This window comes from Buteo buteo, chromosome 20 (assembly GCF_964188355.1).
Source record: "Buteo buteo chromosome 20, bButBut1.hap1.1, whole genome shotgun sequence".
Taxonomy (NCBI): domain Eukaryota; kingdom Metazoa; phylum Chordata; class Aves; order Accipitriformes; family Accipitridae; genus Buteo; species Buteo buteo.
This window is the reverse complement of record NC_134190.1, coordinates 8259284-8283191: the sequence shown is the minus strand read 5'-3', so window position 1 is coordinate 8283191 and position 23908 is coordinate 8259284. Positions and strand designations below refer to the sequence as shown.

Below are 23908 nucleotides of genomic sequence, written 5' to 3'. Positions count from 1 at the left end.
ATATAAAGACAGGGTTGTAAAGCATGCTTTATCATACTGACTTCCCATGTATGTATCACTTTTCTTTTTTCCTTCTTTCTTTCTCTTTCACTGAAAACTAACTCTCTGCTGTCTCCAGAGCATGCTTTTAAGGATTACCATGTTTGTTCTATGCCAGGCAATGGAAAATGGAGCTAGCACCTTAAAAGTCTGCATTTCCCATGTGTCCACAGTAGAGTACAATTTATTACCTGTTTCCTTAAGTCCTGAGCCGATCTATGAAGAGTATGGTGGTTGTTAGCAGTGAGCCCTTTCGTAGAGGAGCCAGTGTTTGTAGTAGGATGGTGATTAGCAGCAGCCTGGTCTTTTCGGCTCTCAGCCTTATGTTCGCTGTTCCTCTCCTTCCCTGGTGTGGCCTCTTTGCTTTTGTGTTTCTGAGCAGGTTCTTTCTCCTTCGATGATTTGCTGGACCCATTGAAAACTGAGCAGAGAGAAAATCAGACTATTAAAGAAAAAAAAAAAAGGCAAAACCCAACCCATACAAGACCAAACTCTTCATTCAAAACAACCCAACTTTCTCTGCTGTCAGTGTTGGATATTTAGTGAGTGTCTTCTTATAACTGAAGTAAAATCAATACCAAAATAGAAGCACTATTTTGCATATGTCTTTATATGAACAGATTTACTAACGTATTTCCTTTGCTTGTTAACACACATTATCTTCAATATCCAAATTAAAACATACAAGGTACATTACTGTTTTGATTGACCTAAATTTAGACTTATCAGTTTGATTTTTATTTATGACAGTTTTAATTAACTTTTTGCTGTTGCAGCAAGGGAATTCTAAACATAACCTAAACAGAAAAAGGATTTATTCTTACATTAACATAAAAGAAAGGAAACGTTCCATGAAAAAGCATGTTTTGTTTTCATCAATATCCAAACTTCTGAACCAAACTAACAGCAGTTTGCCTGTAGCAGACAAGCTGCAAATTGAAAAAGGTACTTCAGCAAAGAAAGGAAAATACTAAAACTGTTTTGGAACATGTCATAAAAAGTAATGCTGGGACCTGTGCTGAGCACCCTAGCATTCTGCTGAAGTGAAGGGATAAGAAAGCACAGAACAGAAACCATATTTTTTGTACAATAAATATCATGCAAACGTATACAAGTATCTCAGCAAGTTTTGCTCCTGTCCCTATGCTGAATTTATTTAATAGTCGTCACTGCTCTTTTGTTGTCAAGGAACATGAAAAGCTGAGGTTAAAAAAAAAAGTCACATTTCTGTTTGTTTGTTAATCAAAAATGCGGTGATTTATGTCAGTGCTGCCCCCTCTTCAGTGAAGCACTTGACAGAGGTCCATGAGGCTTGCGATCCAACACCCACAATGGCAAGTCCCTCCTGTCTTCTCTACTCATCTACTCTTGGTTTTTACCTCTGCCTTTTTGCCATGGTTTAGGAAAGGATGTAAAGATGAAAATTCATAAATACTTAATAGCACAAGCATCTAAAAATCATATTTATTACACATAACACACCCCATCTGTTTTGGGAACATTAACTAAATGAATTAAGTTATTGTTTTCTTGTGAAATGAAAGCCTTCTTTTGTCACTGAACACGATATACCTACAGTACATATCTTTTTATCTAAATTGTGAAGCTTAGCTGTCTACAGATGTCCTGTGGTATTGCAGTAGCGGCAGCAGTAATAGTACTTATAATAAACAGCCAACAATCCTGCTGGACAGAAGAGGGGCATCTAAGCTGCTTTTGAGCAGACGCCTACCTCCAACCCTTTCCAACCATCTATCCACCTTCCTGCTGCACCTCCAAAAGCCAAAAATCCAGCCGTCTATTGACAAATTTGTTATTCAGATCACTTATTATATTCAGTCAGTCATAAATGTTGAAGCAGATTATGTAAAAAATAAAAAATTGCAATTACTCATCCTCCTCCCTTCCTTCCCTCTTGCATACATTGAGTAAGAATGAGAGAAAAAAAGCCATTGGCACCGAAGTCATCGCAAATTCCCCCATGGCTCCATCACTCCTGAGCTCAGGAGCAACTGGCGCTGCCCCAGCCAGCCAAGGATTTCTCAGTGATTTCAGTGAAAGTCGCGTAACCTCCATGTCTCATTTCCAGTGATGGAACTGATAATAATTGCCAACCCCTCTCGGGGAGTTCACGACAATACATTTATCCTCCTTTGTAAGGAGTTCTCCCATCAGATGGAACGCGCTACAGACGCAGGAAGCGCAACTATTTACTTTTAAGAAGACACAGCACAAACAACCGATGGCAGCTTCGTTAATATGTATTTCATCACTGCGAGTGATCTCTTCCTTTGGAGGGAACAAATTGTATGTACTGATCTGCTCATACGGAAACGTTAAGTCAGAGAGATTAGTTTTCTGTATTCAGTTGCCACTTTATAAACTGAAAATTACTAAAACAGAAAACACAGCCGAAAAACCAAATTGTGCACTTTTATGGTTCAAAAATAAATAATAAAAAAAAAAAAGGCGAACATGAGACAAGGTATATTTTATATGCAACAGCTCATTAATTTTAAGTGTCGTGGGAACCCTGCCAGTTTTACCCTCTGAGTAATTATCTTTTGTCTTAATTTGTAAGATTCTTGAAAGGGGGAAGAGAGAAATGGGAGAGAAAAAATGTTCAGTCTCACAGGAAAAGCTTAAAAATCTAAAAGCCTGAAAACACAATAAAAAGGGAGACACATAGATGCAAAACAGCCCTAGTCAAGCTGTCTCTAGTTAAACAGTAGATGGTATCAGTTTCTATAAAAATCAGTGTTTGCTTCTTCCAGCACCTAGAATATTGTTATATCCAGCTAGATAAGTATAAAAACCTTTCCGCAATAATAAGTTCGGCAGAATTCAAAAACATATCATGTAAACAAGTATCAAAACGTTAACTTGACTAATTACAAAAAAGTATCACAAGCCAAGCATTTAAGGGGGGGAAAAAAAAAATCCCCTGGACTATGATTTTGCTCCCATCTGAGTAAATATGTGAAAGTTATTTAGACAATAAATAAGTTATTTAGTACAATACAGGATTGAACTCTGGCCCTAATAGCTAGTAAGACAGTTCAGTGAAAAGATTAAATCACCAGGGAAGACCAAAAAGGCCCCCAAGAAATCTCATTGTTGAAGAGTAACTGATAGTAAGACAGAAACCGCCACTTCTCAAAGGGGAGAAAACAACAAACCCCCCCAAAACTCTGCATTAAATATTACTGAGACCAAATCTAATTTAACAATAAAATAATTACTAATTCTTTTGTGTCGTCTTATGCAGCAAATTGCATTCTCCTTCACGTCTGCCAGATCTTCAATATTTCTGAGGCATTCAGAAAAGCAAAAAGGTGTACCTTATGCTTTACTAAGCCCAGATACAGGTATGTCCCAGCTACAGTCTCCCATCCTAGCAATAACTGACACACGCAGTAGCCAATGTTCTGCTCCCGGTTATTTTTTTGACTCATGAAAGAGTAGTCAATAAAGGTTTCATCCTTGAAGCAATAATTTCATTAAGAAACAGAAAGACAGAAAAAAAAAGCCCAAGTGGCGAAACTCACATTATTAAAGCAGAAATCTTTTGTAGTCTGAATTATGATTATTTTATGCTACCTGAACCAGCTCTATATTTCCAGAACAGCTTTTAGTTAAAGGTAAGAGCACTACTAACAAATAATTGAAAGTGCAAGTAAATTATTAGTGTTCAGACACTTCAAATAGAATAAAGGGATATCCTTTTATCCATATCTATCTGAATGCTCATTCTCAAAATGCCGTGTCCTTCAAAGCAATTATTATTAAGCTGAAACAATAAGAGTCCCAGAGTGAAATACTTGTGGGTCTTTTGGTTAGCAGTGATGATCAAATGCTAAGAAACTGAACCACTACATTCAAAACTTGCAAGCACTGGGGGTTTTTAAACCACTGGTATACTTTATGGCAGCAGAGTAAAACCTTATGGCAGGCATGATCCCCACAGATTCACCACAGTGCTCTCTGCACTGGGTACGCTGGACCCCGGGCACCAATATTCGCCCAGGGTCCCACACAGGGACTTTGGGGTATCTCATTTGAAACTGTGATAAAGAATCCCTACGCAAACCAATGCAAACCGTGCAAATTATGCGTGTACTAGGTGCAGCTATAACAATGGCTAAAAAACTTTTTGATCAAGTACAGCCACAGATGTGCTCAATTGCTACAGATTAACTAAGCATTTACTACAGGAATTGATACTGTAGTGAGCGATAAACATTTATTGTGTTTTCAGCAATTTTCTGAAGTATTCCTACAAATTAATTTGCACGCGAATATTTTATAGGATACATCCAGCCAGCCATTCAGAAGCCAATTTATAATATGTACAATAATCAGGCTCTCACTGTGTAAGCAGCAGACTCCATGGGCAAAGCTTTCTCTCCCAAGCCCTCCCGGAGATTACTCCTGCACCAGATATGCTTTATACTGGAGATAACAGGGGAGTCCGTTGCAGGGACAGCAGAGTACTGATGTATGAACCCTTTTGCTTTATGCCAGTGTCTGGAAGATGAAGGCGTGGACCATACATGTACATATATGCTGCATGTTGCAGAGCTTGTGCTGCGTAAAGCAAGTGATTGCACATTCATAAAACTATCCAAAACAAAGAGGGAAGATACGAGTGAAAGGGAGAAGTTTTGTTTTTAGAAGGAGAAAAGGAAGCCTTGCCAATGTTGTGAACCCGAGCCAGCTATTCCAATGCAAACCTCATGTTGTTACATAGATCATCTTTGGGAAGAGATGTAATATTAATCAACTTTCTGGCATTAAGTATCCGTTACTGTACAAAAACATTCTTGCTCTGGCTTTAATTCAGTTTTAAGTCACTGTGAAAACATTTATGTGGCTCTCAAACTGCCTTAAAGGACCCAGGCAATAATTCTTTTCCCCTCCCGGAGGAACTAAAACAATGATCTACTTCCATAAAACAGAGTATTTTAATACTGCCGATTGTTTTCCTTAAGTGTTGGGTATGTTCAGACTTCTCTAAACCATTTCCAGAGATAGAAGCTCTTCTGGAGCCCCCCAACACGATCTACCTACTCGGGGTCAGTAGCAAAGGCATATTCTTCAGGAGAAAAGGACACCACAACATCATATGAAAACACGCGGTACCACTGTTTCCACACTTCTCCAGCCCTAATCCAACACTATGCAGTTTGCCAGTGGACAACCCTGCAATAAAATTTCCATAGCTGCATGCTAACAGAAGTCAAACAGGAGAACCATGGTACATAACACTGAATTTCTTTTTGACACTATCAATAACACAGCTCAAACCTCTACGTGCGCAAGAATATATTGGGCCACTGAGAGGAGCATTATTGGTATGAGACACCACGCCACCGTTTGCAAAAATTCAATACCAAGTGTCTCGTCTTAGCACAAATTCATTACTCTCACCTAACCACTACGACACAAACAACATCAAAAGGGTCACTCGCTAAGCAGCAAGTCCATACAAGAAGTGCCTATCTGTTATCACGAGTCTCTCACCAGGATAACAATTCAATTTTTTTGAGCAACTTCCAGCTCCCCTATTCTCCTCCACAGGTCATACATCTAGCTACTGAAAATCCGCAAATCCCCAAATGTGTTGTGCCTGATTTGCATATTTAAATATGCAAATTACTGCAAAACGGGTAATTTTCATGTTACATATTTTTGCAGAAAAATTAAATGTGCAAAAATGTTTATTGCAACAATTACTGGTTCCATGGTATTTCAACAAAAGGCTGTAAATCATCAAAATAATTGCCTACCCATTAACTATTGTAGCACTCTGCCTGAAATTTTCTCATTCTGCATTTTAGCTGGATGCAAAAAGTATTTTTCTTCTAAATGTTTACCTCTTCAGGATTAATTTCACTAAAAAAAGATGCATGAGTCTAAGACTCTGTCTTATGTACCCACCCACAAATATCAAATTTAGTTAAAAACAAAACTAAATAAAGAATTGCAGCCACAAATTAGAATTTTCTCACAATACATTCAAACAATAATGTATGTGAAAGATAGGCAATTTAAGCCCAAGATATACAAACACTGCATTGAACTGTATCCTGAAATAGGGGAAAAAAAAGCTATCTACGATCTTTTCCTGCATCGTCTTTGTTACTACATATGTAAGGAAATTACTCTGCTAAATTATCCATTGCAAATTGAGAAGCGAAACATTCTTCTGTATTTCTGGTAAGCAAGGAATACGGCACTAAAGCAGAGTATAGTATTTCTAGCAATGCCTGCTTACTACGCACTACTGCCAGATCTGTTTTGAAATTTGAGCCCCAAGAAAAAAAGGCATCTATACAATTTTCTCCCCAGCTCATTTCAGGCCAAAGGCATGCAGAGCAGTTTTTATCCGACCATGTTAACAAAACACAGCATGGACCAGCATGTTTTCTGACACACTGGAGCTGGATTGCTCCAGCTAAGGAAACAAGTCTCTCCTTCATGAAGAAATCTGGTTACAAATAACGATGGCTAACTCCGTTTTCCTAAATGTAAATTAGAACTTAGTTGTCCGTCTCAGGTGTCTGAAGACAAACACAGCATTCCCAGGTATGCTGGCCCAGAGGTATACTTCTCTCCACCTTTGAACCGCTGTGCTGGTGTGAGAAATACCTAATCCTGCAATCATCCTTCTTGAGGAAATTAGCCCACCATTATTAGAGGAACTGTAGCCTCTTGCGTGCAATTTTAAAGTTGTCTACACGACTGTATCTGTGTACGCTGCTCCTCCTGAGGCCCTTTTCCAGTCCACAAGCCCTTTCAAGCAGAGTAACGCCTATCCCCTTTTGCTCTTGTGATGGGACCGATAACCCAACAACTCCCGAACTGCATCTTCCAGCTCCCGATCCCAGCCTGCCTAACAAAACACTTGGCACCTGCAAACATTTTCCTTCAGGAGCCTGCAGAGAAAACCTTCCATTGTGCCACAGAATGAAATCAAAGTAGGATTTATTTAGTTGTGAGGAATTCAAAGAATTAGTTTTAAAGAAACAGAGACCTAAGCCTTCCCTTTTACCTACAACTTGGAATTTCCTCCGAGCAGCAGGGAGATGTAATTTAGACTCGGTACCTCCCTGTCCCCCAGGGAAGCAGAGTACAGCTCACTTGCGGAGAACCTGCTTTCCCTGCACGTCAGCCCGCAGCAGCTGATGACTGACGCCCTCCTCCCTTTGCATAAGGTCAATTTTCTAATAGATCAATGTCTCTCCATCTCCTCCTCCGTGTTGGCAAGATGCCCTGTCATCCAGGCTGTGGTTGAGAAGCTTCTCCCCACACCTGGCAGCTACACTGAAGAAAAAACACATTGTTTAAGCCAATGCTCCTGCCTGCTTCTTCCACCGAATTCCTTGCATTCAAAGCCGTGTAATAGTCTCATATAGACTGATGGTCATTTGAGATGCGTACAAAATGCAAGCTGGAAAATAAGCATATCCATCTGAGCAGCACACAGGCGTCCCATGGCTGGGTGTTCTGGATCTAAACACCGAGAATTACGGGGCTCCTACACCCACACTCAAAAGGGTCAGTAACAGGACTGCAACTACAACACAGTCACCCGAACCTCTGCTCTATCTGCTGCGATATGCAGCACCATAGCACCCCTAATTTTCCACATGTTAATTTTGAAATTCACCGCAAACTTACTTGGAAGGTCTGAAGTTAAAAGGGAACTACATGCTTGAAAAAGATGAAATCATTGACTGAAACAGCAAGAGGGATTTCTCTATTCCAACTAAATGTTCATATGGCTTCTCAGCTGGGAAAATATCCTTTGAAGTCAGTAGCTATATGGAGACCAAGTGATTCAGTTGACGAGTTTCTGGCCTTTCACTGTTTTAACCCCGCTATAAACCCTAACTCAATTAAAATCATTCTGATTAGGACCAAAATTCCACATCAAGTTTCAGAAAGCTTCTAAAAATCTCCCCTTCCTCAAAGCATATATATTTAAAAGCACAAACCTCTGCCAATTTTATTGCTGTATTTGTCAGAAATGTTAACAATGGTATTTTGCAGAACAGGGGGTCTTCTCTGACCTGAATTAATCTATGACATGTACCGTGAGGTCATAGCATAATCCATAAGCAAGTAAGAACCGCTCACACGTTTTACTCTACAAGAGAACCATTCCCTTGCAAACAAAAACTGAAAGTCTTTAGACAGAATCTTCTCTTAGTGAGAATTGTTCTTTTTAAGTTTAAGCACGCTGAAGACGACAGTAATGGGAAGAGTTACATGCATAACATCCCACATGACATGAGATACCTACCCAGAACTAATACTAGTTTCTAACCAAGGCACAAAGTACCACCAATGACATCCAAGCCTTTATCTACTGCTAACTCCTCTTAACATATGTCAGACCCAGTCTAATCAGCTGAATTTTGGCAATGACAAGAAATCAATTTTTAAGAGCACAGCCCTACCATTTTCCCTTGCAGCAACCACAGCAATATCTTAGAAAACAGTTTAACCACAAGACTATCACTGCTTGCACTAAGATATTGCACAAAGAAAAGACTTGCACATTGCTACATATCCCTTTTCCACACTCCCATGAATGTGGGGGACAAACAGTTCTCCTGTCAACCATTTTACTTTGCTCTTTAACAGTTGGATATGTGTGCAGCACATTGGAATTACTAAGAAAGGAGGATGAAAAGGCACAGGTAACAATCTGATGCTTTAAATACATCTATGTAAGAGTAAGGTTGGAAGGCAACAAGTCAGTTGAGCTAATTACTTCAATTCTTGCAGCAAGCTATGCCACGTGTTACATGTGGTTCTTATTCATACTTAGGCATTTTTGATTGAGTTAGCTGTCCAAAAGGTGGCTCAACAGGCTAGGTTATAACAAATAGTCTGGTGTGCAACCCTAATAACACCCCATATTGGCACCAAAAGAGGATATTGACAAATGACTTCGCCCAGGAAAGTTGTTCTGGCCCCCATTTAGTAGAAAGCAATCATTTGACACTGTCTAATGACATTAATCAAGCTCTGAACCTTTCTTGTTGTATGTCATAGCAAATACTTAGCATTTTCAGGTCCAAAGTGCTTGACTACACATTGTATATTAAAAACAAAAGACTTTAATTCATTAAAAATAGACTCTCACGCTAGATTTAGTTCATTTGCTGCACCCGTCCCTGGACTGCCTTTGTGTGTGGTCTCATTTAAAACAGACACACATGAACCAGAACCTACTTTATTCACAGAAAACAAAAATACTATTGGCTGTCAACCAAAATAACAGACACTGAAAAATGGGAATACCCCTGGGTAAGGAAATTTTAATTAAAAAAAAAAAAAGGAAGAAAAAAAAAGAAATTACAATGACGAAGAAGCAGCAGCTGCCTTCTCTGGGAATTCCTGTTTCATCACTTTTGTCAAAACATCTCACATTGTCTCCTATGTATTTTATAAAGGTCTTTTGCAGATCTATTAAAGCAGCAGCTTCATTTATGCTCACTCTGATCTATATTGATAAAGATTATGAAGCCATTAGATGGCTCATTAAGTTTGCCTTTACTTACCCCCAATTAAGATTTCAGGTGTCTCTGGTTTTGAGCTAATTTCAAAGTGGCTGCCATCTGGGACATTCTCAAGGAACATGATCGGCTCCTTTTGTAATGATATTTCACATTTAAAACTAAGGCAGCAGTTCCATTACATGCAATCACATTTTCTGTATGTAAAGTTTTGTGCCTGTTATTTTGGGGGGCTTATTTAGAAATCAATCCAAAGTGCCAAGTTTTGATCCATGGCTTTTACAGCATTAAAGCTGCTGCTCACAGCTGACAGCTGAAATGCTGTTAGGCATAACGTCCCCTTGTACTTCTCCACAAATCGTTCACAAAAAGAGAGTTTTTGAGCTTCAGTGTGCAATAAAAAATAGATTCAGATGTAGTCATGAAAAATAATTTTGGTATACGTCACAAAGGGTGTCCTTTACAGAAAACTCCCTTTTGAAAAGCAGAGATGAGGACCAGCACAGTGAAGTAACTGGGATCTACTAATCTCTTCAGTGTGGCATGAAAGAACAAAAAAAGCAGGCACAGGTCACAACCATCTCTCAAAAACTGGGCTGTAGAGAGACCTTCCTCTCAGTCCTCTTTCTAAGAGGAGGAGAGCTGAATGAGCAGTCACCAGAAGGAAAGATTTTCATGGTAATCTAATACTGAGGAAGGGAACAGAGAGCACAGGCTCCATTTTGAAATTACGTCAGGCAGAGAGGGCACAGAGTTGTTATGATACAAGAGCTCTTGCTGGAGAGACAACCACATCACACAGGACTTTGGCAATGGAGCATTATAGCAGGCTCAGAAAATTTTCAGCATGGCTTTTAGGTCACTAGGAAGACACCTAGTGATATTGCAACATACACGGATCCATTTAGCAAGAAATGGCACAAGAACATCGTGACAGAAATACTATGTAATGAATGCAGCTTTTGTTAATTTGCAAAGAAATAAATGACTTGAAAAAGCTTCTCAGATAAAATCTTTCAATCACCAACATGAATGCAGTATCTTAACCTACTGCAATTGTGGTATCAATATTGCATGTGAGAAATTAAGTGTTACCCCGTCACACATTTTGATAACACTTATGAATGCTTATATTTAACTTTGATAAAATAAAATAATTCTAGATTAAACATCAGTCTCAAAAAAGCCAGAGAGACTGACTGCATGTGTCTATACATACATACGTGTGTCTGTATAACTCCTGCCTCAGATGGAGTTCAGATTGTCAGGAATAACAGGTTAAAGCAGAAGATGCTAACACTACATCTCACTCCATTTTCCCATTATGGCCTGTATCCTTTTTCACTCAGATGCAGAAGGATGGACAAGGATTAAGCGTATTCAGCTCATACAATTTCTTTGCTAGGCAGTGCAGGAGAACAGCACTATTTAGGACCTACCTTGCCCATTTGGTACATGTTTATGCGTTTTTCCTTTCCTGGGGGTTGACTGGCATGATGATGAAGCATTGTTTGTGGCTGTTTTTGTGTCCTCTGTCTCTTCCTCCTCCTCTTCTTCATCCTCATCATCCTGAGAGCTTCCAAAATATACCATGTTGCTGGGCAGGGCTGGAGAACCTGATCATTATAAAAAAATGGCTCATTAGCATCATTACATTCACTGCACTAGCCATATTGATCATAACCTACTTTAGTGTTATGCATAGCAAGGGAAGAGGGGGACTCAGAGATGGAAGGTCACACTAGTGCACGACTAACTGGAGGTTTTTTATTTATTAGCTTTTACCAACAGGATACGTATGTGCTTGAAAAGCAGTGTTCGCCCCACCCCAAGCACATTCTATTCATACTTTGGACAATCAAACATTCTTGCTACAAGCCCTAATTAATAGTTTTGTCTATTCAGAAAAGGACTAATGCACTTGCTTAATTTCAAATGCATGCTTAAGTGCCTTACTGAAGTCTTAACGCACAAAACTAGAAGCTTACAGCTTTTCCAAACAGAAGAAAAAAAAGAGCATTTACAAACCAATCTGCACCCCGGTAATGTTTTTAGGTTATTATTACAATAAAATATTAGTATTTAACCTTCACAGTGCTTTGCAGTATTCTGCTTCGGTTTTAAACAAAGGGAAAACCAGAGACCTTGAGATGCTTAAATTTGCCTAGCAGGTCCCTGGCAAAGGAGAGAAAGGAGCAAAGGTCTCCTGATCCTCCGTGTATTCCTATTGAGGATGTTGCTTCTCATCTCTTGCTCACTTCCCACGATGCTCCCCCTAACCTGCCTTGTTTGTGTGAGGATTAAGATACAACCTGGAATTCAGTGAGAGAGAAGTGAGGATTCACGCTGCACTGCATCAGGACACAACGTGACTGTAGCAATCTAATAAGTATTTTTAAATGTACAAATGCTGACAACTAATGAACGCCTTCCCTTATGCCCAATATTAGTTTCTGCTTCAAAATGAGTCTTCTGTTTATCTCCTGGAGGGACAGGTGCCCTAAGAGCCTTCTACTTATTCGCAAAAACATTTTTTTGGTGAAGAAAGGGAAAAAATAGAAAGTCAATAGAAGTGGAGAATGGGAACTCATCACTTCCAATTATTTCCCTGTAGCTAAATAAAACAAGGGACACAGATATCTGGGCTACAGACCAACAACACAAGGTAGTGGCTTCCTTAGGAAACAGTTCTGGCTTCAAGCTCTTCAGAACAGTAATTCTGTGTTTTGTTTCGTTTTGAGCTGGTGGCGTTGCCATTGCCAACAACTAACTAAAGCTTATTTTTGGGTTGTGTATTTTCTGCTCCCAGCAGGTTTGTACAAAATACTCTTAACTACAAAAATTACATTTTAATGAATGGATACCTAAATACAGCACTAAAACTGGGATAGGCTGTTTCTGTAACGAACCATCCTTTTTTAAGTGTACTGGTTTTGGTTGGGATGGAGCTAATTTTCTTCATAGTAGTTTGTATGGTGCTATGTTTTAGATTTGTGACCAAAACAACGTTGATAACACAGGGACATTTTAGCTATAGCTGAGCAGTGCTTGTACAGCATCAAGGCTGCTTTTTTTTTTTTTTTTTTTCTTTTCCCCCTGTTTCTCATGCTGTTCCACCAGCGAGCAGGCCAGGACTGCACAAGAAGTTGGGAGGGGACACAGCCAGGACAGCTGACGCAAACTGGCCAAAGGGATATCCCAGACCATATGATGTTGTACTCAGCAGTAAAAGCTGGGGGAAGAAGGAGGACGGAGGGGTGCTTTCGGAGTTACAGCCTTTGTCTTCCAGACTAACCCTTACGCATGACGAAGCCCTGATTTCCTGGAGATGACTGAACACCTGCCTGCCAATGGGAAGTAGCGAATTAATTCTTTTGCTTTGCTTCCGCGTGTGCAGCTTTTGCATTACCCATTAAACTGTCTTTATCTAAATCCATGAGTTTTTGCACTGTTACCTTTCCAATTCTCTCCCCCATCCCACCGGTGGGGAGTGAGCGAGTGGCTCTGTGGGGCTTAGCCCCCACCTGTAAAGACCTTTGCTCTTGGTCTCTATAACAGCCCCTTTGTGACTGTGGCTGCCCTGGGGAGACGCAGAGAGAAACTCCCCACCAACACCCCGTGCTGTGCATCAGTGGTAGCCCTGGGACAGCTAGGAGAAACACTGCAGCAGCACCTACGGCATGACGACTGAAGACTCTTCCCCCCTGAAATAACACACATATTAATCTATCCAACCTAGACATGAAGGTATGGTCACATATGGTTATCCTAGGGGGAAAGCCTTTTGCATGCCACAACTTTCATATTTATATAGACTAATGATCAAATTAAAACTGCTGACATATTTCAAGGCCTGGGAGCTGTAGCAACGTACAGAAACAAAAACCTTCCCATTTTTATGCAAGCCTAGAACTTTTTGGCACACTCTAAGCAATCAACCATAGTAGGTAAGAGGTGCTGAGAGGCACATTAATTCCTCTGCTTGGAGGGCAGCTTTAAGTCTCAACAGCAACTAACTACAAGACTCCAAAATAGTAACTCCAGGACAATGCTGCCTGAAAAATAAATTGTCTTTTTTCTTCCATCTAGGTACCCAAGTCTGCGGTATGGATTCAGAAGTTATTAGCTCTGCAAGTCTGTACTGTGCATCAGTTCTAATCAGGATCCGAAGTCTGGCACCATCAGTGCATTAATGCATTGACAAATGATGGCAGTAAAAGAAACTTACTGTTAGGAAGCCTCAATATTAGATTCAAACACAGACTGAAATCTCTCTATTATAATTAGAGAAGTAGTCAGAAATGTTATCCTTCTGAGACACTAAAATAGGAGACCAGATATAGCATCTATTCGCTAAGCCTCATCTTCCCTGGAGTTCCACATCCCTGAGCTTTTTTGTCAGCTTCTTTCAACAGCAACTGGCAAAAAATTTATCATCTGCGACACAAAGGTTGTTATTACAATAGCAATTTTTTTTTAAGCACAGAATAAAATATAGTATCGTGTCCTTCTGCGTAGAAAGGAGGGAGGGTCCAACCCAAGTGCAAGAACAGATACAAACTTCACCTAACTCCTGGTATTCAACTGTAATCTCAGTGCATAAATTTTCAGTCATAATGACATTTTTTAATTCTTTCTAATCAAGAACTATGAACAAAAATGGTTAAACTGCATTCCTGGGACAGCTGGGACTGTTTGGGAAGTACATTTCCAGATAAATTAGACTAGCAACGTCCAATAACACAGGACACAGAGCTAGTCCTCACTTTACTGATCTAAGTGCTCTGCAATATGAGACCTTGGAGAAAAGCTGGCGTTCAGTTTGGGTCGCCTCCTCCCCTCCAGCTTTTCCTATATATTTATTAAAGTTGACTTGCAAAACAGAAAGAAAGAAAAAAACAAGGCTGGACTTATGCATTTTTGTTCTATTTAAGCATTGTTATGGATGGAAGACACTGAAAGAAATCCAAAAGCTTTGAGTTTTCTTGCTTACTTTTTATGTTAGAGCTATTTTTATCATCATCTTTTATAATAAGATTTCAGTTCTGGAATAGCTTCAAATACTGAGAAATTGTTCACACCTATGGGTTGAGCTGGTTAAAGCCGCTTTCACTTTAAGTCTATGTAGCTAAACATGTCCAAAAGGCTGAGAAAACACTAGTTTAAAATACTGAAACAGGCTGCTCAAGTTCAAGATACTGCAAATTCCCTTTATGAGCAAACTGAAGGAAAGACAAGCCTGTAAGTACACTGTAATTTCATTCAAGCTATAAGAATGACAATTATGTTGATTAGGCAACACTAAACATGTGTAAGTGTGAGTGGATGACATGCACTGGTGGTTTACACCTGGCAAAGAGCTAAGAGAACCCCTCAGATCTGATCTTAGGAAAATAAAACTCAAGACTTCTCATGACTGAAGAACTAATGAAGATCATATGAGCGAAGCTGCACCGTTCAAGAGTGGAAGCTAGGCGATCATTCACCTTCTTTATTATAATAAAGATTCCTGTCCTAAATATCTCTCATTGTCTCTGAGACCAGACAGGGACGTGTATATGATGCCACAGCCTACCTCTACAGGGGACCCTGTTTGTTACCCAAAGCTGCTAACTTATATAAACAATACTAAGTAGTGTTATTGTAGCCATGAATGTCCAAGACCACTGGAGATGTAGAGAAGAATGTGCACTCAAGAGCTGGTTTGTTTTTTCCAGCTATATCCGTTGGTCTAAAAAAAATATATTGCCCTTCCTCATAAATCTGGCCTGTCTTCATCTCAATTTAAGAACATTGTGGGTTTCCTTACAGACAGACTTCGTTGAGAGTTGTTGCTCTCCAGTTTCTCCATGTATAACAGATATTTATTGTGAAAATGATGTATGACAGCAACATGATAAAAACCCTCCAAAATGGCATGAGAACAGGGAAAACTGCAGGTTCGCCAGATGCATACATACACACACATTCACAGAACATACAGCTGTAGGCACTCACTTGATTTTTTAATTTATAACACACTATTCTGCACATTTTTGTCTTTGCCTGGATGCACTCCGCAAGAAATCCACGGGGCAACTATGCCAGTTGATTCTTGCACATATTTTGCCAGTCAGCCAGCAAGAGTAGAGATGAGCAGTCATCCCTCCTCTTCCTCTTGCCCAGCCCAGCACCAAGGCGTGATTCTCAAAGCCTACCCAGAGCACTCTAAAGAGCAACATCAGAATTTAATTAATAACCAACAGCAAAAGAGAAGAGCTGCAATGCTCCAGATAGAGGGCAACATCTGTGCCTGGGAGGTGGTGCATGCCAGGTCTCAGCACTCTAGGTATGTAATTCCCCCCTTCCTTGCTTCTGATCCCCAAGAAAACAGCAGAAAAATCTGCAAGAGAGTTACGAGAGCCTGTGGCTGTATTGAATTTTACAAGTCTCCTTCTGTGCCGGGAGCCCCAAAGTTGTGCAGGCAGCTGCTACCACAGGCACTGCAGCGGATGAAGGGGGAGAGCAGGGGTGCAGCCCTCCAGCGCCTGGGGAAAGAGCGTGAGCAGCCCTCGACGTTGAGAAACCCACCGTGCCGCACAACCGATCAGCAGGTGCCTGAAAAACCCGCTCACTCAGCAAATCTGATGGTAATCTAGAAAATAAAATTCGAATGCCCACCACTTATTTAGAAGATATTTCATACAAGGAACCATCTAGACTGTCTGTGGCTGCATGGACATTTTTCTTGGCGTCAAAAACGGTCTACAGAGCATCTACCTCCATCTGGCTTCTTGTTCTTATTCCTGTGCCACCACCTCAACTGTGGCAGTATAATTTTTTTTGTGGGGCCATGTGGTGAATCAGATCAGGGGACTGATTCAGATTAAAATCCCAGACTAAGGAAATTAAAGTCCATTAATAAATGCTGTAACTGTAATGTAATGTTACAAGCTCTCGAGTAAAGATTTGGAAAATTTCTATGCACACTTTTTCTTATTGAATGCGTAGCTTAATATATCACTTTATATTATTAAACAAAACATGAAACACAGTATGTGTCCAATCTCGTGTAGGAGCTGCACGTTTTGCATTCTGTCCTGACGATGTCTGCGCACACACTGCCTAAACACTCCCCACCCCCAAGGCGGTTGATTTGTTTTGCATCAATAGTTGCATAAAAGCATGTGCCATCACTAAAGAACTGGACAAGGCAATCGCAACATGTTGGGAAGGAAGGAGAAGCCATGGCAAAGTAAGCAACCTGAAAGAAAGGGCGCACAACAGCAGCAGAGCAGAAGGCGGCAGGGGCTCAGATGTGCTGGGGCTGGAGAAAGAGGCGAGCGGCGAGGGATAAGTTAGCAGATGGACAGAGGCAGCAGGAGCAACGGGAGAAGGAAGATACTGAAAGAATTACTGACATTAAATAGTAACAAATACAGTAAAGCCAGAAGGACGCTTCGTATTGAGCAGCTTTAACAGGAGTATCTGTCTGATAGTGCTGTGGACCTGCGGCCCTGGTCTGGACATGTGCCACTCACCTTTTCCTGCTTAACAAGTTGCTGTTAACTCAGTCAAGAGCAGAAAAGCTATGGTCAAGGCCAGGCAGCAACCTGGAGAGAACTTCCCAGCCCTCTCTCGCTCCTCCAAATCACTGCAGGAAGGCCAAGTCGCCGAAGCTGGCCCTCGTCGTGCGATTTTGAAAGCCTAACAAATTGCCGTGGCTGACTAAGGGATCGCAAGCCATGCAGAAAGCTCAGACAGCTAATAGAACCCCAGGTACCCTCTGGTATCAGTATCAGAGGAGGAGTTACTGCTCCTGTGATCAGATACCACTGTGCGTGGCAAATTTTGAGAAAATCATTAACGGCGAGTTGTCTTTTTTAAATTCACTCATCACGGTTACAATGAGCTATGAATTATTACAAAAAGGGAGGATACTCAGCTCTTCAAAAAAATGAGGTTTGAAGTATGTTTGGCAACTTTTTCTGTCAGTATCTGCAGTTTCATTATTGAAATTCTCTCGAGTATTTTTGTCTTCTCTCCTATTGTGAGAGCAACACAAAGGAAAACCTAACTATATAGGAAAAACAATTAACACATCTATACACAAAGTGTTGCCTAATGCATATGAAAGAATGACAATTATATTTTATGTCCTCTGTTATAACAACTTGATGCTTATACAACAATAAGTACAAAGTTAAATACGTTTTTTTAAGTCACGGTGCTGCTTTTAGCAGTTTTCTCGGAAAGATGTTACCCTTTGCCTGTGCAAAATTCAGGCTTGCTACTAACAGTAGGCAGAATTGATGCTTATGCAACCCATGCATACAAATGCGTTGACCTCAGCAGCAAGTGCCTGATTAATAGAATAAACGATACTCCTTTTCAGCCATTTTATTTGACTAATGAGGTTATTAAATTTTTTTTATTTGACAAATGTGTAATTTTCCCTCCTAAATTACGGTATGTTTTGTTTCTCATTAAATTACATTAACTTTTGTCTTGGACTAGCTAAACATACTAAAAAAACTCTGAATTTGGATCTGAAGAGTGGAATCAGAAGTATGGAAAGTGCACGCGCTTTGCCAAAAGCACTATTTCATTACTCTTCAGAATTAGCTGGCAGTGTTTCTGCAATATTTACTGAAGTACAAACCAAATGTTTTCATCTGGACAGGATTCAAACCCTGGTATGTTACAACCACAACAAAAATCATCTCAATCCAAGAGCCTTCTCTGTAATTTGGGCTGTGGTTTCTGCAAAATTGGAGGATTCTTCTCCATGAATTATTTACACCAACTCCCTCTTTAGCTCCTCTCTTTTTTTTCCTCCTAACAATTAAACATAACCCAGATGTGTTTTGGACAAATCTTAGAAAAATTTAAGACATCAGAATGATTTAAGCACAAGGCAGGTCAAAGTATGCGGGACTTAAGCCTGTCCCGATAAACACATGGCATGCCAAGCCCTACAATGAGCTCTGTCCAGAGGTTTGGCTTCTCCTCTGACACACAGCCCCATTTGGGGGCTATACGCAGGTAGAAAAACCTTGCCTCCCAAATGCTCCCAAAGTACCGGCATCTCAATGCTTAAAATTTAGAGCCTGCTTCTCATTTATTACATGTCCTACTTATTATGTTTTGGCAGGACAACGCCAACTCCCTGAAGTACGAATAAATGTAATTTAAGCCTGCACTTTATGGTCATTTTACGGAGCAAGGCTAAAAGAGAACGAACTGCATAAACTCGATAGGAAAGAGCAATTGTATCTCACTTGTCTGACTCCACCTGCAGGAACAGTCCCAGAGGGAGCTCCCCGGTGCCTGAGCGAGAGGGAGGAAAAGGCCATCCCAAGTACAGAAATATAATAGAGCCCATAAACACACCGATGCTCAAACTCTCCCTTCCTCTGCCGTTGTACAAATCACAAGATAGTTAGTGTTATGGCTAACTTATTGGCTAGTGTGATGACATAAACCCCATTTTCTTCTCAGTCCAATTCTTCAAAGCAGTAGAGCTAGAACTAAAAAGCCAAAGAAAATTGTTCCTTTTCTAAGGAAATGGAGTAAGGGTAGGGACATGCGTGAATCTGCAGGAAAAAAAGGTTCACTTTCCAAAGTTAACAAAACACACACCAGAGTAACAGACTACCAAATATTTAAAAGAAACGAGTGCTTCGCACATCTACAATCCATATTTGATAAGCTCAAAGCAATTTACCTCCACTAACCTGGCTAGATTTGGCAGTGAACCTCAAAACCAACCCTTCCCACATACACTTCAACCGCTGACTGTGCTCCCCTCCACCAAGAACAAGACAAGTCTGCAACTCCCAAACCACCATGCTGCCATTCCCAAAAGGCTACCAGCCTGCGTTTCATACCCAAGAGATCGTGAGCCACATCCCTAGCACAAAATAAGTCTTTCAGGGAGCACTGAACCTATGGTAGGTTACAGAAGCAGGCTTGCAGGTTTCTGGCTGGGAGGAAAGGCAGGAATTGCCTTTGCCAAAATACTTTAGATTGCCCACCTGGGCACCGAAAACTGTGGGCAGCAAGGTTTTGAAGTGCTGCGGCTGCCACCACAGCACTTAGATTTTATGCCAGTAGCTCATCCATGGTCAGTGTTCAGCTACGCCAATACCTGCATACAGAGTTAAACATTTATTCTCATTTTACAGAAAAACTAAGCAGTTTGCTGAGGGACTCGGAGTGAGTCTGTGGCAAATACAAAGGCTGAACCGCAAGATTAGTCTCCCATTTCAACGGGTTAACTTCATCCTGTGGCTTTTTGCAGAGGTAGATATTGGATCATTAACATCAGAAAGGGGCCTCAAAACAGGAAGAGCAGGGAAAAAACTTTGATTCAGCTGTAGTACGACACACAGCCTACTCTATCTTGCACTCAGCAGCTCTTCCCACCTCTTAAATCTCCCAGTAGGCACACACTGATGTGAAGACACATCCTCCACGGTGTGCCTGGAGGATGGCCCTCCAGCAGTCCTCCTATCCCCTGGGAAGGAATAATGCCATGGTGTTGGTCACCAGGCTCTCTGTGTACTTCATACACGTGCTGCTCGCTGTGAGCCGGCATATCCACCTCTCCCTGCCAACGCTAATTAAATTACTCTTGTCCTAAAACACCGTGAGAGTGCATTACCAGCCCAGAGCAGCATATTCCACAGGTGGACTAAATGGCTGCACATGAGAGATCTCATATTTTACACTTCAAAGTTACTCCTAACTTTAAAAAAGGACTTTGAAATTGTGAGATTACAGTTACTAAATGCAAAAATATTTTTATTAAACGGTTTGTGCAACTAAGATTCAACACCCCGAGGTTTATTCTTGTGTTTTCAATCCATCCTAAACTCTTAGTCTCAAATACCAAATGACTTAACAACAAAATCGATAAAAAGTCTTCTTCCAGTAGTTTAAACAAATTACTGTACATCTGCATGTTTTAATATTATTTTGGAATTATAAAAATTAACCCAGACTGCAAAACAGCTCACATTTTTGGACAGTGTCAGCATTTCATTGCTTTGCTTCCAGCCTAATCAAATTGTTGTGCTATTACGTGCTTACTCTGATCTGGTGAGCGTGTCTCCACAGCAGCAACGTGCTCCCTGGGAAGGCTGGTGCTTCAAGAATGCGACTGATGCAGTCACCAGCTCTCAAAGTCCAGCGTACATATTGATACTGAACTACCAGGCAAGTGTACCTTCTGCTTGTTAAAAGCTAAGCAAATTAACAGTTGTTTTCTAACATGCCCAAAATTAAGAGCTCCCAAGTTTTTGATTTTGGGGGCTCTCCTGTTGTAATGGAAAACTTCTGCATGTTTCTACTGGCACAGGCAACCCCTCCTATTAAGACTCAAGAGAGAAGACTGGGATCAAAAGCCCCTGAGCCTACCACCCAAACAAAGTGTTTAAAAAAATAAAAAGCCTGTTTAGGAGCAAACTGTTAGAGGACTGAGGCACTACGATTAAGAAGTTACTGACATTTGGCCAAATGTGCTATAGTGACATTTTCTATCTTGGTTTTGCTCAGCTGTAATAAATCAGACTGTTAAGTCATTGCAGTACTCAAGGAAAACGAACAGTCACGCGTTTTGCAGAACAGTAGTTAGAAGAGCCTAAAAACTAAATTTGTGAGATCTCAATTAAACCATCTTTATTTAGGAATCCCTGAAATTCTCTAGCACGTAACTCCCAGAGGCCCGGCTTAATTAGAAAATTGATCATGGGAAAACTTCTTAAAATGTAGGCTGCTAATCATAGCCTTCCTGTTATCACCTTTTGCCAAAGATCTATTGCTCACAGGGAGTTGTTTCTCCTTCCCCCTTTAGCCCTATATTATTCCACTCGCAATATTTTTAACCTGTAAATAATTACAGAGAGTAAAGGTAACTTAAATGCACTGTAACAGAAGCTATTAAGAAAAATTTAATCAGAGGCAGAAAATACAGTAAAAGTGAAAGCCGTTGTACAACCGCAAGGAGATGGCACACTCGTATCTATGCGTGCTGCTGAAAGATACTAATTATGCCTCTGGCAAAGGGCATACAGGCTCCTTCAAAGAAGCTATTTAAAGATAAGAACACTGCAGACAAACACTTCAGAGATATCTGTGCTATTCCCTTCCTTCTTGTGTTGGAAATTCTAGATCATAATTTAATAAAATAAGTAACTAAATTAAAAAAAAATAAAGAATTTAAAATAATAGAAAGCAGGGGAGCCTTGCCAAGTCTGGTCAGTTAGATGTATTCCAGGGTGCTCAGATATTCATCAATTGTTACAGCTTTTTCATTCTGTTCCGCTTACCTTTTAAGAAGTAATTAGTACATTGTATTATCAAATCAAGAGTTCAAAAAACAAACTAATTAAAACTACATCTAAAGCCCCTAGTATTCTGGATAATGAAACCAAGCAGGTCATCTTGGTTAAATTATCTCCCTTTGAAATTACTGGATGCTACAAAAAAAAGGTAAATAAAAGTGATTTGAATCATTAGGTTTTCTGACACATAGCAGAAGGCCAGGTAACCAGGACTTCTTTTTCCTAAGTATGGGACCTTATGCACATCAAGAGCCTTTCTTCCACATCGTCCATGATAGTACTGCTCCATCACTCACAGAGTTCAGCTGCTGCCACTTAAAATAAAACCCTTAGAGTACTAAAGAGTGAACTTGCAGTGGTGATGGGATTTTTAAATTTCTCTGTTTAAAAACAGAAAGTGAAAGTACATGCTGACATGGTGTGACAAATTTACACTGTGCTTCTGACACTGCTGCTGGGTGCGGTGGGACAAGGACAGAGACACGATCACAGAGCTGTTTTCTCACCAGTCCTGCAGAAGAGTCCCTTGCCAAAGAAAAGCTTTGATCATGAATGCAGGGACTATATCATCAAAGCATTTTGAAGGACTAGGACCTAAGAGAGTCCCAACTTAAAAAATTTTTAAAAATTACACAAACGTGGGGATTTACTGTCCTGGATCTTATCATCACTACACTTACTACTAAACAATTTTCAAAGTGCTGAACTTACAACCCTGCGAGTGTGCTCTTATTTCCGTGTAATTCTATGTCGCATTTCATCATGAAAGTGCGAACAGACAGGGCTGGACAGACATATCTGGACAGAAGTCAGAACATCCACATGTCCCACCACGCAAGCAATTTTTAATCCCTCAACACTTCAATAAACAATAGCACAGAGGTTCAAAACCAAAATAAACCCTTTCCAAAAAAATCACAAGTCTTCCCTATGCAGGGTTTAAGCAAGCTGCTGGCTCTTCCCTCTCCAGGTTCACTGGGTACCACCAGAAGAGCAGCACCAAACTAAGCCTGCCAGTGCCCTGGACAGCCACTTGTGTCACCTTTCTGGAGCTGGATGTACCAGCGGGCTGCTACATGAACTCCCTCCAAGCATATTAAGAACCAGCTTCCACCTCCTTTTTTCCAACGGGCACATCAAGAGAGACCACCACCTGGAACTAAACCACCCAAGGGACCAAAGGGGCACAATCTGAGGCAGCCACAGCCTCCTAAAGGACGCAGCAGTGCAGACACCAAAGCCAGAACCATGCTGATAGCAATCTCAACAACCCCACTCCCTCTCCTTTCAAGCCACAGCTACCCTCCTGCTCCTCCACAGAAACACATCCAGGTAGCAGGTGTCCAAGAAGATTTCCCCCCCTGTTTTTACAGGCTCTTTTCAGGCTTTATACAGGGGTGATGGAGCAATAAGCTTGTGGAGGTGCTGAAACAGAGAGCTGATAGCTCCCTCTTTCTGCTTTTCTTCAGCCTGTTTAAGCACACCAAGAACATGCCATGTGTGGCACTCAGAGCAGATTTTCCCTCGTGGTTTTTAATATAATTGTAATTGGGATCTTGCCGTCTGAACGCACGTGTTGTGTGAAATATATGAGTATTCCTGCATACTGAAGAAATTAGGAATGAATTGCAAGTTCTTAATTGACAGTACAAAACATCAATTATTCTACAGATGAATAACAAAGAGGAAAATTACAGGTGCAAGAGCTGAACAGCCACTGATTAAAATAAAAAAATAAAAAATAAAAAAAACCCCACACAAAACCTTCTGAATGAAGCACTGGAATAGGACAAAAGTACCCGTGCTTCCCATTTGCATTGTTAAAGCAGAATGCTAAGAGACAGTAAGAAATAAAAATGGAGATAAGTCACATCCCCACACAGGTTGCCTTTCTTTAAGTGCAAGTGCCTTCAAATCTATAAATAACACATGCTTAGTTAGCAAGCAGTGGAAACAAGTGTGTGAATGCAGCCATGTGTGCTCACACACATACACACACACACCCCCACCATC

General features: G+C 40.6%; 1 protein-coding gene across 3 annotated transcripts in view; it reads right to left on the bottom strand.

Annotated features, from left to right (window-relative positions):
- JARID2 (jumonji and AT-rich interaction domain containing 2) overlaps positions 1-23908 on the bottom strand; it is a 224186-nt gene that overhangs the window by 40883 nt on the left and 159395 nt on the right. For all 3 annotated transcript variants that reach the window (XM_075052293.1, XM_075052291.1, XM_075052294.1), the window contains 2 exons: positions 11009-11185; positions 231-460 (listed from right to left, as the gene is read on the bottom strand). In XM_075052293.1, coding sequence (XP_074908394.1) covers positions 231-460; positions 11009-11185 — 407 coding nt within the window. The remainder of the gene's footprint in view (positions 1-230; positions 461-11008; positions 11186-23908) is intronic.